Source organism: Lissotriton vulgaris, chromosome 6 (genome assembly GCF_964263255.1).
Source record: "Lissotriton vulgaris chromosome 6, aLisVul1.2, whole genome shotgun sequence".
In the NCBI taxonomy this organism is placed as follows: domain Eukaryota; kingdom Metazoa; phylum Chordata; class Amphibia; order Caudata; family Salamandridae; genus Lissotriton; species Lissotriton vulgaris.
In genome coordinates, this window is record NC_141694.1 from 1,412,840,416 (window position 1) to 1,412,856,925 (window position 16,510).

Here is a 16,510-nt window from a genome sequence, read left to right on the forward strand (position 1 = left end):
AGTTTATAATTGGACAGACCTCATTAAAAGCACAGTACAGGTCCATTCTTGTTGTGTCTTTTTACACAAGTAACTTCCAATCCCATATGGCTATGTACAGATTTTTATTAAATGTGGTCACCATGCCACATTTTCAGCACTGTGCCCTGTAGCATGGTAATGAACAACAATGACAGTGTTCTTTTGCAGACGACAGGAAGTTAAGCAGGATTTGTCATTTACTCTAGTGCACAGCGTTCCTGTAATACCACACAATAGTTTACCACCACCAGAGTCGCAGGCCAATATTCCGAAACAAATAAAATGGGAAAATATCAACTATAAAGGCAAAGCAGAAAATAAATATTCCACATAATTTCCCATTGTCACCAGTTCAGTATTCCATCAGATCTATTTAACCACATAACAAGGAAATAGGATGTATGCACATTTCACTTCCTAAAAATGATCATTTAATTCATATAAATCCATGCAAAAACTGCAAATAATTAGTCGGTCATTATGTACTTTTCAGTACACAACTCCTGAAACTATTTTTTTAAAAAAGGTAATCTACCCTCGCTCCATGACCCCAACATTAGTAATCATGCCTGTGATACCAGTTTCTAACATGGGACACCAGGCAACTATTTCCCTCAGCTGATCCCATGGAACAGGGATGGATTGGGGCATCAGGGACAGTGAGTAGTAGAGTGGGGTTGTTGAGTGATATGTGAGAGACCTCTGCTCCCACATAGGTACTTCTGAAGCAAGGCCAGTTGGGGTGGAATTATGGAGGCACAGGTGTTTGGGTCGGGGAGCTTAAGATCTACTGTGGCCAGATGGCAACCCGCCCTCTCCTCGCCATCTTCATAACAACCCAGGATCATCTTCCGTCTTGGACATCAGAATGAATAAGTATATAGAACAGTCAGTGGCAGTCAAGGACAATATTGTCCGTCCTTGGAACCCCCAAGCTCCAACCCCTTCCCCAGACATTCCATTTAAAATGGATTGCCTGGGAAAATGCAATAAAATGTTGACTTCACTGCTCAGAGGCAACAGTATCAGAAAGGAATCCATACAATCACAATAGCATCATAAAAAGTTCCAAAATGAACATTTCATGTGTAACAGAGTTCAAATATTTGCTATGATTTGTTAAACTTACCGACTGTGTTTCCAGCAACAAACTTTACAGATGAACCCATATTACTGTCTTCTGAAAGTTCTGGTGGCTTTGCAAGCAAAGGGCTTGTAGGATTGGAAGGATCTGAAGAAAAGAGTAAGCAAATATACAAATCTATGAAAACAGTTTAATTACTTGGCAGAAGTTACACTTTCAATGAAAGGGTATAAAATAAGTCTGCATAGGAGCCAGTCAGTTACATTTTATAACAACATTACACATTGGAACACAGGAAATGTGATTTTTTTTTTAATTCGCCAAATGTATTGTACCACTAAATATGTTGGGATTATGCTATTGATATTTCAAGCACTAGCTTTGGAATTCATGTTTAACAGGTGGTGCACTGCAAGGTGTTTCAGTTATGAACAGCATTCAAAGCAACATTGTCTTATTTACTGACTGAGTGCACATTTCGCCAGACTTCCTCACCCGTATAACCTGTCTCTGTTTGAGTGCTGTTGTACAAAATCTATTAATGCTAGTCAGAGCAAAAGGCTTCGGTGATGCCATCACTGGACGGTTGGAGCTGCTGCAGAAGAGAAGGATAATATGAGTTGCAGTCTAAGAAAATGTGTAAAGGCCAGGGGCTACAGTCTTAATGAAGTGGCACTAAAGATACCTTCCTACAGGTATACTCTAGTTAGTGCTTACATCTTAAGAGTGCTATCCATGCGTCTCTCAAACTATTGTGAGGGTGGTGCCAGGTTTTCTAAAACCATAAACTGTGTGTCAGCGAAGAAAAGGTTATTTACTTGTGGTAACGATATTTCTGGTGAATATCTACCTGCAGACTCCTCAATTTTCTTAATAGTTCTCTAGGTGCCAGACTGGTCTGGAAAACCTTCCTCCATAGCACTTCCCCAAAATTAGGGGGCGCAGGCTCCCTTTCAACACCGTGACACATGTGATGTTGCAGACACCATAAAATGCCCCTTCAATTTTAATACCACCCGTTTTTATGCCGCTTAAGCAGCAAGATGAGAATAAAATCAGACAAGAAATATAGTGCAACAACAGAGTATTGGAACCTTATTACATTGCTCCATAGCCATCCATCAAAAGGGGAGGCAAGAAGGATCAATGAGAAATGTACAGGTACAGAATTCACTAAATAGATTGTTACCAAAGGTAAGTAAGTTCTCCATCTGATGGATACTTCTACCTGCTGCATATTCCACACCACTTGAATAATTCCCAAGCATGCCGAACTACGGGATGTAGGACCTTGATGTGTGTATATACCAGAAAGACATGTAGCACAGATTGGGCAAAATTACCATCTCTCCCCACCTCAGAATCCAGACAATGGTTTGGAGGGATGACCAAGTGGCCCGTCTGCAGATTTCTTCAAAAGGAATTCCCTTAGCCAGGGAAGATGCTGAGAATTTGGCTCCTGTGGAGTTTGCCATGATGCCCTCCGGTGGTTCGTTTTTGGCCATGACACAGCAGATTTAAAAGCAAGAAAAAAAAGGAAAAACACCCAGATAAGATTCTTTCTGCACTTGTTTTCCTTTTCTGATGCCTACATAGCATATGAAGAGCTGTTTATGTGCATTGAAGTCCTTTGTGTGGACAATATAAAAACCAAAGGCTTTCTTCTGATCCTGCCTGACCGCAGTAATGGTAACTAGATTTTTTTTTGTTAGTGTTAAAAGCCTAAGGAACCATTGTGATTAGGCTCTAATGGAGCTCCCATCAAGAAGTGTAGAATCAGGTTCAAATCTCACTGTGGCGAGGTTGCCACTTCATCCCTCTCTAGAGTGCCCAGGCTCGCTTCTACCCTCTGTAATTCACGAAGGAGAGTTTGTCGTCCCTAAACCACAGAGCTAATTGTTGCCTCCCTCGTTACCACCATAAATGTTTCCCACTGTATTTGTAGGGTGGAGGCTGTCTTAGTGTTAATCAACAAATAAGTCTCTATAGTGGTGGCCATGTGGGCCCGGAAAGCACTATCTTCCATTAACAGGGGATTAAGTTTCAATGTTGGGACAGGTTTAGGTATGCGACCCCCCAAATAATGAGTACCAAGAGTTATGGTCAGACAGTGCTTTCCTCAAATATGTAGAGTGAGTAATTTGTGCCAACAATGCAGGAGAGCAGAATATGTGGTCTATGCGTGTATATAATGTGTGTGTAGAAAAATAAAAGGAGGATTCAGGCATTCCTGTGTTCCTACTGCACCATGCTTCAGCTAGTGACCAACCCTGCACCCAAGCTGATAGGTTCGTGGCTTGTCGGACCGTCGCAGCGCCTGGCACTGGGGGATGTAATCGGTCCAGGTGTATGTTTAATTCTGCGTTCTAATCTCCACCTAGTATCCATGCATACATAGTCCAGTCCGCTAGTGCTGCACTGACCCAAGCCAGAAAAGCATCTTGCTCAGTGTTCGGGGCATAAAGGCTGTCCAATACTACCTGTGTGTCGTCCAGCTTGCCCCGGATTAAAGTGTAGCTGCCATTTGTATCAATACGTGTGTCTAGTGCCTCAAAGAGAACTCCAGCTTTGATCCACATCGCCGCCACCCTCAAATGCAGAGTAAGTCCTGTGGAATAACTGCCCCCTCCATTTCTTGAGGAGTTTGTGGGCCTCTGAAGATGTCAGGTGTCTCTCTTGTTGAAACACTAGCTGCAATTTGCACCAGCAAAGCTGGGCATAGATTACATGGTATTTATGGACCGATCCCATCCCCCTCACATTCCAGTTTGCGAAACTGGAGGGGTGTGACATAGCCATGCGAGTTTTTAGCAACAACCAGAAAATTGTTGTCGAGGCAGGCATGGGAGGCGCACCCATTGTATTCCCCAACACAGTAAACATCAAAATCCCAAATACGCAGTCCAATAACTGGCTGCAACCAAAAAAGAACCTTATAGGGCAACAACTCTGATGAGCTTTAGCCCTTTGGGTCGGCTTAGATACGGAGAGCATCTACATCTTTTAGTGTGGCCTTAGGACGTATCCTATGCCGATGGGCCTCCGGGTCTGTGACCTGACCACCCAACCCTACCCTACCCTACCCTACGATCTAAGTAGCATAGGAAGTGGAATCTGCCCCTCCGGTTATAGTAATACACAGGTCACAGATTTAGATTCCATTGCTGTGCACGGCCCCTTAAGCATGTGAAAAGCCACTAAGTACAGCAGCCACATCCAGTATGTCACAGATATACTTGTGTATAGAGTAAGCGAGCTTAGTTCGAGCACCCTTACTGTACAGTATCCAGTCAGTAGTCAAGTACCTTTATCATCCTAATATTTCGTTCACTGTCTGTGGTGTTATCGATAGAAAGAGTGTTGTTCTGCTGTCAGAATCCGTGTGAACTGTGCCATCCGACGATGTCTCATTTTCGTGTGGTAACCTCGTGTCCCGTAGTGTGGCTGCAATCTGAAGCGCTGCAAGTCTACCCTCCAGCATCTGTTCCTGGGTGAGCATTGGCTCGCCATCTCGTCATTGTCACTTCGAGTGCCACTGCTTAACTCGTTTGTGCCATAGATTGTGTGTGGGCGGGTGTCTGTGCTCTACCAGGATTGCGAGTTCTAAAACAAAAGACTAAAGCATGTTTGCACCGCTCAATGTAAAACTGATACACAAGCCCCTGTGCATGGTTGGTTTCTCCTCTGCCTACCTTGTACTTAGGCCAGTAACATGCCCCAGCAGCCAGTAAATAGTTCTTCAGCCCAGGATCTTTTATAGCATATTAAGGAGCACGATCATGGCTGGTCTCATCAGACTATTTGTGCTTTTATTTTTGCTTGGAGATTTCTCCTGCCAGTTGCCTTCTGCATGCATTCTTGGGCTCCTGGCTAAACCACTGTGCACGTGATTTAAGAAATGCCAGTCTTGAGGATTCATTTCTTAATAACTTACTGGTAAGCAAGCTGTATTTGGGCCAAACCATACTCTAGACCATAATAGGTAAAAATCTGTTCGGATGGAGAGGCATCTTTGGTTTCTGTCTGACATGGAAGGTTCAGGACACACTCTGGGCAGTGATCTATATTTTCTTACATAGCTCTCACTGAAGGATGACTATTGTGGCAAATGCTGGCCACTCCAGATTGAATCACTATGTTAAATTTGCTGCCGTAGTCTAATTCTGTCACAGCACTGTTGCAAATATTAGCGGTGAAAACTCACGCCTCCAACCACAACCGATTTGAAGGCACTGACTTATTTTCAGATATCATGTTCGTACTGAGAACGCAAGATTTATTCAGCAGTGCATCATAAGCATATCAACACAATTTCAAAGACCAAATTCCTTACAGTTTATACCAAGGGACATCAAAAGCCTGCTGGGAACGGACAAGATTCCTAAGAGGAGTGTCACTTTCCTGGCCCCGATACCAGCTAGTCACATGAGTTTAGCCATTTCAGATGTGAGCACTGATACACAACCTGTTCTTGTGTCAGTTTTGCCTAGCTAGCACAGGCAAGGAAAATGGCTTTGGAATCTACACAAGCCCTCACAGACTCTCAGTGAGCACTCTCCCTTGGAAAGTTTCGAAGCCCATATTTTGCCTCTGCAAATGTGTTTATTTTTTTTTTTTAATTAGGCCATTCAAATGAGAATTTTCCACACCTTGTGAGATGATGCTTTGTTGCAAGTTGAAATAAAATCTGCAGAACTGTCTCCTAAGAAAGGAGTTCTCACACTCCTGCTCTTCCATGAGGAGTTAAAAAAGCCATTATTCACATTGCGAGAAAAACAGAAATGCATATTACTGTATTTTACTTCTTTGCAATACCTTTTGCAAAATACATACTATCTAAATATAGAATACTGATTTTCCAGTACAATGGACGCCATGTAATTTTATAAAACCCTTTTCCCTCAAGCGAAAGCTTCACACTGTAAAGTCAATAGTACCATAGTCCGCACTACACATAAAGGGTACATTTATTTAGAAGATCATCTAATTAATGATGCAGTAGGTCGAGCAAGTTGCTTTTCTTGCAGGACTAGTAGATTACTGTCTCGTTATCCCTTGGACAACTAGATTTTTGAAATAATTCACATCCCTGCTTGTGGGCCAGGTGAATCGCCCTCAACTCAAGCAAATTGATGTAGGAATTCTGCTTTTCTAGAGACCAGAGGCCTGTGATCTCCAGCTCTTCCAGGTGAGCCCCCAACGTAGAGTGAAGTGTCACTACTATGGCTGGAGAAGGTCGGAAAAAAAAATTACTTACAGTGAATACTGTGGCTCTCAAGTATTGATGTCTTTCATAGATTCATATGCTTGAATCTTCCCCGTCATCATAGTGGGAGCCCCACATTATTTAAAATGAGCAGTACTATTACCGTACATTAAAAAAACAGAGAAAGCAAGTGATACTGTTAATTAATTCACATTGGTTTATTAGACCAAACTTCAGCCAATCCAAGGCAAGACCCTGGGCCACTTCTCCCCTGGAGAGCCACCATACCTCAGATTTCGAGCACAAATGTGTATATATGTATGTTTCCATGAGGTAGAAGTGTGGTGAGCCTAAACGGGGAGTTGGGTGGGTTGCATGTGAATCTATGAAAGATATCAATACTGGAGAACCAAAGTGTACGGGTAAGTAACTTGCTTTATCTCCAGTGCTGAATCTTTCATAGAATCACATGCTTGAATCACAGTAGGTAGCAGAAACTAAACGTATCAGCTCTGTTTGATGTTGTGAATTGGGACCGTTTTCATTGCATTACATGGTTAAAGGAGCTTCGGGGTACATTGTCGAAGTTGGGCCTCGACCACTTGTGGGGTAATAAGGATGTTGCCTCATTCCCATCGAAAAAGCAACTGAAGGATATTTATTGGGAGTCGGTATATGTATCAGTGTATCGTAAAGGTTTGCAATCAACCCTGTCATCAGGTTTTTTGGACATTAAACAACTTCCAGTCTATGAAAAATATTGGGATGTAATTGAACGTCCATTTGACAGGAAATTATACTTCCAATTCCGTGTGGGAACACTCCCAGTGAACGCTTTTAGACAACACTGGTCCCCATTACAGGATGCATATTGCGACCATTGTAAAAATCAAACAGAAGATATTGCGCACCTGCTTTTTTCCTGCCCCTTGTACGTTATTCCCCGCCGAAAGTGGCTAAAACCTGTTTGCAAAAATATGGGTACTCGCTGTTGTTCACAAGCCTTAAGAATTTTAGTATCTGATTTCTCAACCCCAATAGTAATAGGCGTAGCAAAATTCTTGGCATGGGCTTGGGTAATAAGATCACGTACTTTAAAGCCTATCGTTTAATATGTACTATGAACTGCCTGTCTAAACTTGCTCGTTTTTTAATTTTCCTTAATGAATTTTTAACAAAATGTATGTATACATTTATTGGTATTTATCAGCATTCGACTTTTGTTGTTTAATATGTTTTTAGTGAATTATTCTTATGCTTAGTATTTATTGTATCAGGGTTAGGAGGTTGCTTTTATGACTAAAAGTCGAATAAAGCTTTGAAATTTGAAATTTGAAACTAAAAATAGAGTATGTTTGGCAGAGCCACTCTTAAAGGGGTATAACTGAAATAAGATAGATGTGAAGCATTGTGACTTAGAACCACCAGCTAGAAAACCAGCTGGAATACAAGCAATCAATCAAAATAATACATTATTAAAACATATTAACATTGAAACAAACCAAAAGATAATCTGTACCTTAATTAAAAAGGTGACGTAAGGCTGACTGCCTGATAGCAGCATCTGCCTTTCATGCCGAATCCAAACAGTTATGTTTGGTGAAAGTATGGGTATTCGACCACGTTGCTGCCCTGCAGAGGTCTAGAAGCGATCCTCCAGCAAACAAGGATGTGGATGTAGCCATCTTTCTGCTCAAGTGTGCAGCCATTTTGTTGGACAGTGGTCTTTCTGCTTTGTCGTGGCAAAAAGCAATAGCTGTCGATACCCAACGTGCTATGCTGCTTCTGGAGAGTGCATAGCTCTTTCTGGCAGATGAGAAAGAGATGAGAATCGAAATGTTTTTTCCTGTGAATATAGAATTTCAAGCAGCGTTTGACATCTAGAGAACGGACAGCCTTCTCCGTAGCAGAGGAAGGATTCTTAAAGTATGTTGTCAAAACTATAGGTTCATTCAAGTGGACAGAGTTAGGAACCTTAGAAATTAATTTTTGGTTTGTTACTAACAATACTTTATCCTCCTTGAATTGTAGAAAAGGCTCAGTGATTTAAAGGACTGAATCTTGCTAACTCTCCTGGTCATGCGAGGGTCAAAAAGAGTGCCATCTTCCATGAGGCATACTTCATGTCTGCCTTATAGATAGTTTGAAAGTTGGCATCATGAGCTGGGAAAGAACTGTATTCAACTGCCAGGATCTAGCAGGAGGTTTATTAGTGGAAAGGCCCTGAATAGGCCCTTTAAGAGTTCCTTTACAAGTCTAGTGGACCTTAGGGAGACTTTCCCAGCCTTTCAGAGGAATCTGGAAATTGCTGCTAAATGCACCTTGATGGAAGAGTGTACCAAGCCTGACTTTGCCAAGTGAAGGCCATATGGCAACAGCCGCTCTGGGGAAAAAACAAAAGGATGTAGGTCATTTTTGAAACAGAATCTGTTCGCTGTATATGATTTATTCATGGAAAAAGTTCTTGACTGTTCCAGGATGGATTTGCATTCGGTTGGTAAAACTAGAGATCCAAACTAGTGGTCATGAGGTACCAAGCTGACAAAATGAGAGACTATTTGTGGGTGCAATATCGTGCAATTGCTCATAGAGATCAGGTTGTCTGTCAGCTGGAACTGGATGGCTGGACACACTGACAGTAGAAGAAGTTTCGGATACCAATACTTTCTCAGCCATGCCGGGGCTATTAGAATGAGATTACATGGCTCTTTCTTCAGCTTGGGTAACACCATGGGAATGAGTGGGAAGAGTGGAAATGCAAAGGTGAGCATTCCTGCCCACTGTATCAGTACTGCATTACCTGAAGACCTTCTCTGAGGAAACCTGCTTACAAACCTTTCACACTTCTTGTTAGATAGAGTTGCAAAGAGGTAGAGTTTTGAGGTACCCCATTTCTTGAAAACAAGACAGTTGTTTGTGATCCATTTCCCATTTATGGCATTGGCTGGTTGCCCTGCTGAGAAATCCACCGATACATTGTCTATGCCTGGGACATGTTCGACTTGCAATGAGATGTTTTTTTGTAACCACTTCCAAATTTTCAGGGGTTGAGACAACACGTTCTATGATCTCGTTCCCCCTTTCTTGGCAAGATAAAACATAGTGGTGGTGTCGTTCGGTCTCACCAAGTTAGAGGATTTGTGCATTCTTGATAGAAACTACTGTAGCCCTAGGAAAACACGCTTCAGTTCTAGAAGGTTGATGTGCATCTGTGCTTCTTGGGCAGACCATATTCCATGGATTTCTAGCTCCTGGAAATGCACTTCCCAACCATCCAAGGAAGCATCCGTTGTCATTCTGAAACTTGGCAGTGCCGCCCTGAAAGAGACCTGGAGATATATTGCCATCTTTTCCCACACCATGATAAAGCTTTCTTCATTGTAGGGGTGATGTCGATTAGCTCTTCGAACCAGCCAGGAATCTAAATCCACTGGGCATGTAGTTGCTCCTGTAGAGGTCTAATGAACGAGTTACTTGCCTGTCACAACAGAGAATGTTCAATCATACACCCCATAAATGACCTATTGACTATAGCATTGTCAATTAAACCCCCAAAAAAGTGACAGTAACATAGTCAAGGAAACCCAAAAGAAATGGGTAATAACAGATGAGAGTGGAAGAAACTGACTAACCTCCACACTGGAAAACCAGGGGGAATAAGCATGGAACTACTCATAAACCCACCACACAACTGCAAGATTGGGTGGAGAAGTAACAGAATGAGACATCCAGGGAAGATGTAGTAGACCACACCACAAAGACGACAAAGGCCACCTGTAAGGAGGCAAGTGGGTAAGAACCCAACCTGAAAAGGCCCTCGCAGATCGGGAGGATGAGTGGGCATTAAGGAATCTGCGGCTAGACTGTGGCTCTACCAGATACATTGTTACCGAAGGTGCGGAACAAGTTACTTACCTTCGGTAACAATATATCTGTTAGTGATAGATTCCTTACCTTAGAACTACCCCCAGGCGTCAGACTGGATCCGGAAAGCCTCTCTTCCTCTCTGGAAGGGTGCGCAGGTGGGCAAAGTGATGGTCTGGCCAATGTGAAAGGTAGTGACAACCTTTGACAGAAAGGATGGACGTGTTCTGAGCACAACGTTGTCCGGTTGGACAGACAAAAAAGGAGGTTTACAAGAAAGAGCCTGGAGCTCACTCACTCTCCTGGCAGAGGTGATGGCAACCAGGAAAGCAGTCTTCAAAGTTAACAGACGAAGAGGACAGTGTGAAGCGGCTCAAATGGAGAGCACATCAACACGCAAAGAGGTGGAGACTAGACAGGTTCGGGTGGAGGACCGTCCCCTGCTGCTGCGACAGAAGATCCTCCTAAAGAGGCAGACGGATCAGGGGATCGATGGTCATACTCAGTAGCTCGGGATACCAAACTCTTCGAGCCCAGTCCGGAGCCGTAAGAATAACTTGGGCCCGGTCGCGCCTGATCTTCGTCAGCACTCTGGGCAGAAGTTGTGTAGGCGGAAAGGCATACAACAGAAGCAACTCCACTCGCAACGAAAAGGGTCGCCTAGCGAGTGCCGCCTTGGAAATTCCAACGCGCTGAAATGCTGACATTGCGCGTTCTCTTCTGTGGCGCTTAGATCTAACCAAGGCTCTCCGAACTGTTGAAAAAGACCTTGGCCACCTCCGAGTTCAGACGCCATTCGTGATCCATCATGCACCGGCGGCTGAGTTCGTCCACCCTGGCGTTCAGTAAACCTGCCAGGTGTTGAACCACCAGGAAAATGTCCTGATGTTTCAGCCATGTCCAGAGGCGCGGAGCTTCCAGACATAGGGTCCACGACCCGCCCCGTTTGTTGCAGGTGGTAACATGACACTGGTGTTGACTGTGAACACCTGCACTACTCTCCCCTTGACAGAGGGAAGGATTGCCTTCAGTGCAAGTCGGATCGCCCGGAGCTCCAGAAGGTTGATATGGAGCCGGGACTCCGCCAGAGACCAGAGGCCTTTGATCTCCGCCTATCCCATGTGGCCGCCCCATCACAGGAGGGACGCATCCGTCACCACTGTGTGCTCCGGTTGGGGAAGGGAGAGGGATCTGCTATTGACCCAATCGCGGTCCATGAGCAACCACTGCAATTGTTGTGCAGTAGCCCTCCGAGATCTGGACATAGTCGGACATGTTCCCCTGATGCGGCACCCACTGGAACTTCAGGTCCCACTGCAGAGCCCGCATATGCCACCTGGCATGATTGATCAGCAGGATGCAGGAGGTCATGAGGCCCAGCAGCCTCAGGGTTATTCTGACCGAAATCCGGGACAAGGGCTGAAAGATCAGAATCAAAGCCTGAATGTCCTGGACTCGCTGTTCGGGAGGATAGACTCAAAACTGCAACGTCTCCAGAACCGCTGCGATTAAGAAGAGGAGCTTCTGAGAGGGAATCGGGTGCGACTTCGGCACATTGATGGGAACCCCAGCAAATGCAGGAGGTCGGCCGTAGTCTGGAGGTGGGAGACGACTGTCCGGGGCCGCGAGTCCGCCTTCAACAGCCAGTAGTCGAGATAGGGGAAGACTGGAACCCTGATCTGAGCAGATGAGCTGAGACCACCGCCATCCCTTTCATGAACACCCGAGGGGTGCTAGAAAGGCCAAAGGGGAGCACGGTAAACTGAAAGTGCTCGTGGCCTACCGTAAACCGCAGTTAATGCCAGTGGGCCGGTAGGACGGGAATGTGGAAATATGCGTCCTGCAGGTCCAACGCTACCATCCAGTCTCCAGGGTCGAGGGCAGACAAGACCGGAGTCAGAGTTAATATCATGAACTTGTCCCTGAGGTCCAGGATAGGAGGCAGGCCCTTATCCTTCTTGGGCACAAGAAAGTAGTGGGAGCAACAACCACGTCCTACTTCTGGCGCAGGAACGCACTTGATGGCCACCTTGGCCAAGAGGGACGCGACTTCCTGTTGAAGAAGTGCCAAGTGATCCCCTAACATGCGGTGGTACTGGGGTGGCATGGCTGGAAGGGTAGTCTTGAAGGGGAGGGAGTAGCCCCTTCGGACTATCTGTAAAACCCACCTGTTCGAAGTGATGGTGCATAATTGGGGGAGGTGATGACGAATCCTGCCACCCACTGGCATTTGATGGGCCTGAAAAACCAGACTAGGAAGGCTTGGAGGCAGTGGTGGCCGGGGTGGAGGTGGACTGACCTGCCCCGCTGGCCCCCTGACCTGGCTCGGGGTCCCACGTCCGTGCTGAGACTGCTGATGCGCAGGCATGTGGCTCTGAAGCAAACATGCCGGGCGCCACTGTCGTAAAAATTGCTCTACCCAGCGAGTCGGCGGTGTTACGGCCACATTGGATAGTGAACTTGGCTGCATCCCTCCCTTCAGCAATAGCTTGAGAGAGCGCTGTCCGGGCCTCCTCCGGACATTGAGGCAGCACGAGTGCCACTGTATCCCATACGGAGTAGGAATAACGGCCCAAGAGACATGCGGTGTTCACCGACTGCTGCCCTGAACAGGCGGAAGAAAAAATCTTTTTACCCAACTGCTCCAGTTTCCCTGTTTAGAGGTGCGGTAGGGAATGCGCTCTGGGACATAGAGGCTTGGACAACAAAGCTCTCAGGAGTGGGGTGTTGGGAAAGGAAAAGGAAAAGGGGGAAGCCTGGGGCTGGGTGATGGCGTTGGGCCACGTTCCTATCCAAAGGAGCCCCTGTGTTGAGCCTTGACCAGGTTAACAAAAGAACGTCCGAAAGTGCATCGTTATAAGGTAGCATGGGCTCCGCAGAGGTAGCTGCCGGCTGAAGTACTTCTGTCAGGACGTTGGTCCTGACAGCCACTGTTTGGAGCTCGAGGCGGAGGGTCTCCGCCGCCCTATGCAACACCACTGCATAACTTGCACCATCCTCCGTAGCCACGGTAGGAGGAATTAGCATGCCAAGGTCAGAAGAGGTATCAAGAACACTGGCATCCCCCAGCTCTACTGCCCAGTCCGGGTCAAGCTCACACTGTGCTGTAAGAGGGTCCTCAGACCCCTCCCAGTCCTCCCCTTCCTCCAAAGGCTGACAAACAGGGAGAAAATAGGGAGGATGGACAGAGGGATAGAAATCCCCTATCGGCATCGGAATCGGCATCGAGCGACGCCATTCCTGCACCGTGTCCACATTGGGCTGAAACGTCATCCGGTGGGCCGGACGAAGTCGGAGGTGGTGCCGGTGGGGTCGATGTCAGTGGAGGTGTCACAAGGTCAACCAGCGTCGACCCGGATCCATGGGGGTCCTGCGGTGCCGAGGCCGGAGCCAACAGCGATGCCGGAGCAGCTGGCAGTAAAGAGCTCGGACCCCCAGTCTGGTCCCTGGGGCCCGAAGGCGCACCGGGGAGGCCAGACGGGCCAAAGAGGCGAGCCATGGCTGACAGAAATTCCTGCAGCTGGGCCGGAGTCGCCGACAGACCCAGGAAGGGCGGGTAGGCCAGTAACGACTGAGTAGGCCCCGCCGGAGCGGCGGGGGAGGCACCACCCGCGCCCTCAGCTGCGTGGCGCGACCGGTGAGGGGAAGTCAGAGAGCGATGGCGCTTCTTCGACTTCTTTGAATGCTTCGTCTTACCTGACCCAGAGTGCGAAGACTTCGATCCAGACGAAAGATGGGGGCGGCTCCGCGACCGGTCCCTCGACCTCCCACCAGACCAGGACTTTGAGCGGCGCAGAGCCGACTACCAGACTTCCAGCAACTTTCGAGAATGCTCCCGCCAAGACTTCGGCACACAACTTGAAGCCGGGCATTCCTACTGCACCAGGAGTCGATCGACTCGAAAAATAAAGACAAAAAGGCCTCGAAAAACTCAGTCAAAAAATGACTGGGGGAACCGCTCTCTCAGGATCTGCACTTGCTTGTGCGGAAAAAGCAAGAACTGACGTCAGCGCATGAGGACGGCGTCTGAGAAGCTGCCGCTGCGTCATCTTGGTGACCACGACACCAATGACGAACGTGGAGCAGCACGACGTCACCTTCCAACGCGTAGGGGTACTGTAAACGAAAACTTTCTGGATCCAGACTGACGCCTGGGCGTAATTCTAAGGTAATGAATCTATCACTACGTGTTTCTTTCAGATTAACTCGTGTTTCTGATAGAGAAATCTCGCTGCGGATTCCTTAACTTAGCATAGATACCAAAGCCAAACCCCAGAGGAGGAGGGTCTGCGACTGAAACCACCCAAGTTCCAAAGAGAACCTGTCAAGAACACTGACGAAAACACGGGGGAACAGCAATGCCGGCGTGGCTGACACCAGGCCCATTATGCTCTGTAAGGGAGCATGAACCAGTTAAGGCAAAGGCCCACAACCCGTCAGAGGACAGTACGAGACCTCTCTCATCCAGACAGGGAGGAAGGAAATCACAGAACCAAAAGGGCCAGTGCAGAAGTACTGCAAAAGGCAGTGAAAATGAACATAGGATCACATAGATCCGCAAGGGACAACGACTCCGAGAAGGGGCAAAACAATATGACCGAGTAATAGCATCCAACTGAGCACGCACAACAGTGAATGTAACAAGAAGACTTGTGACGGAGATGAAACCTATGGCAAAACCCTCAGAAACCACAACTAGAAAAAAACAAATATGCTTGCCCTCTCGTTGTGTGCCTATCCCAAGAAGGATATACATATATATGAAAATATATTGAGAAGGGCAAGACTAGGGGAACTCAAAGAGTATGCCCTAGACAATAGAATGCTGCACAATAGGTAAGAACAGCACTGGTGACAGAACGATGTCAAGACACACAAAAGCGATAACAGCCTGCCTATCGGGGAAGGAACTGTGGTCTCCTGCTTGACAAGGTGGGGATACTGACCACCACATCGATGGGGAAGTAATGCACACGCAGAGTGTCAGATAAATTTATATATTTGCATCTACAGATACTATATAAAGACAATGAGTATCCTAAAGAAGAATACGTCCATTGATAACAGCAGCCGAGGCCCAGAGCAGAAGTACCCGAACTCCTGCACGGCAATAAGCAGAGGGACTTTAGCCCCTGCCTGGGAAGTGCATAGGAAAACAGGGCACAAGGCAACGTACAGCAGATACGTGTCTGGTGTGGAACTCCCCATAGGCCAAAACCAAATAGGGTCTGAACCCTAAGAGAAGACCTAAGCACTTCCGCACCACAGGGATTGGAGCCAAGTCAATGGCGTAAGGTATACCGCAGACACCCGGTGACAATGAACACACCCAGTGTGTACTCGATTGCCGCGTCTGCACTGAAGCACAGCGAAAAGCTGAAGGAACACGCTGGGGTGAGCCAGGCGTTGGAGAACCCAACACCACTCTGGAGAAGTCTGCATCCACAGGGGCAGGAAAGTGCCATGGACCAACCATAGACCACAACGCACAAGCCCCAGGAGAGAGCAACGTCATTCCTGTGGCGTGTTCCAGAGGGGACTTTCTACCACAGTAGGAAAAGTGGAACGAAGAGAGAAACCAACAGAATGATCCATAGGACAATTATATAAGCACCCGAAGAAGACTCCACGGGAGACTTCGAAACTGTTTTCCAAGGAAGAACAGCTATACAATAGCCAATTAATACCCCACATAGGGTATGTCTCATCTCTTTAAACAGCAAGGGACCCCTCGAGACAAGCCTGTAGACAGAGGGCTCAAAAAGAAATGGAAAAAAAGCTGACCAGCCGTACCAAGGAAGGGCAAAGTAGTCTGGCCGGCTAAGACCCGACCTGAGTCCCTACCTTCTCTGTGGGGCCCGCAGGCACGCCAGGGAGAGGGGGTGACCCTAAGATGGCCAGCAAAGCCATAGAATAGGCTTCCATCTGGGTTCTAGTCGCCCCAGCACCAGGAAATGGTTGGTAGGTGGGGGCTACTCCTGAGGACCCGTGTCCGGTGAAGACCGGGAGTAGCGGACCTCGACATCACATTTATGTGAGGTTGGCGACCTCCGTGACTTCTTTTTATGCTTACCTGCATGAGGCGAGCGACGTCCGCGGGAACAACTCCGTGACCGGGCCCGAACCACTCCAACCAGAGATGGAGACAGGCGGCGCGAGGACTGCGTACGGGTCATCCTGGCGGACAACCACTTCATCAGACACTCCAGCAGCGACTTTGGTTTAAGCTGCCGGCAGGCGTCGCAGTCCTCGAAATTGTGGTGTTCGTCCAAGCACCACATACAGATCTTGTGCTGATCCTTTGCCGGAGGGGAGATATTCTAAGTTAAGGAATC

General features: G+C 47.0%; 1 protein-coding gene across 19 annotated transcripts in view; it reads right to left on the reverse strand.

Moving 5' to 3' along the window:
• REPS1 (RALBP1 associated Eps domain containing 1) overlaps positions 1 to 16,510 on the reverse strand; it is a 1,100,512-nt gene that overhangs the window by 382,702 nt on the left and 701,300 nt on the right. For all 19 annotated transcript variants that reach the window (XM_086927540.1, XM_086927556.1, XM_086927550.1 and 16 more), the window contains one exon: positions 1,151 to 1,252. In XM_086927540.1, coding sequence (XP_086783666.1) covers positions 1,151 to 1,252 — 102 coding nt within the window. The remainder of the gene's footprint in view (positions 1 to 1,150; positions 1,253 to 16,510) is intronic.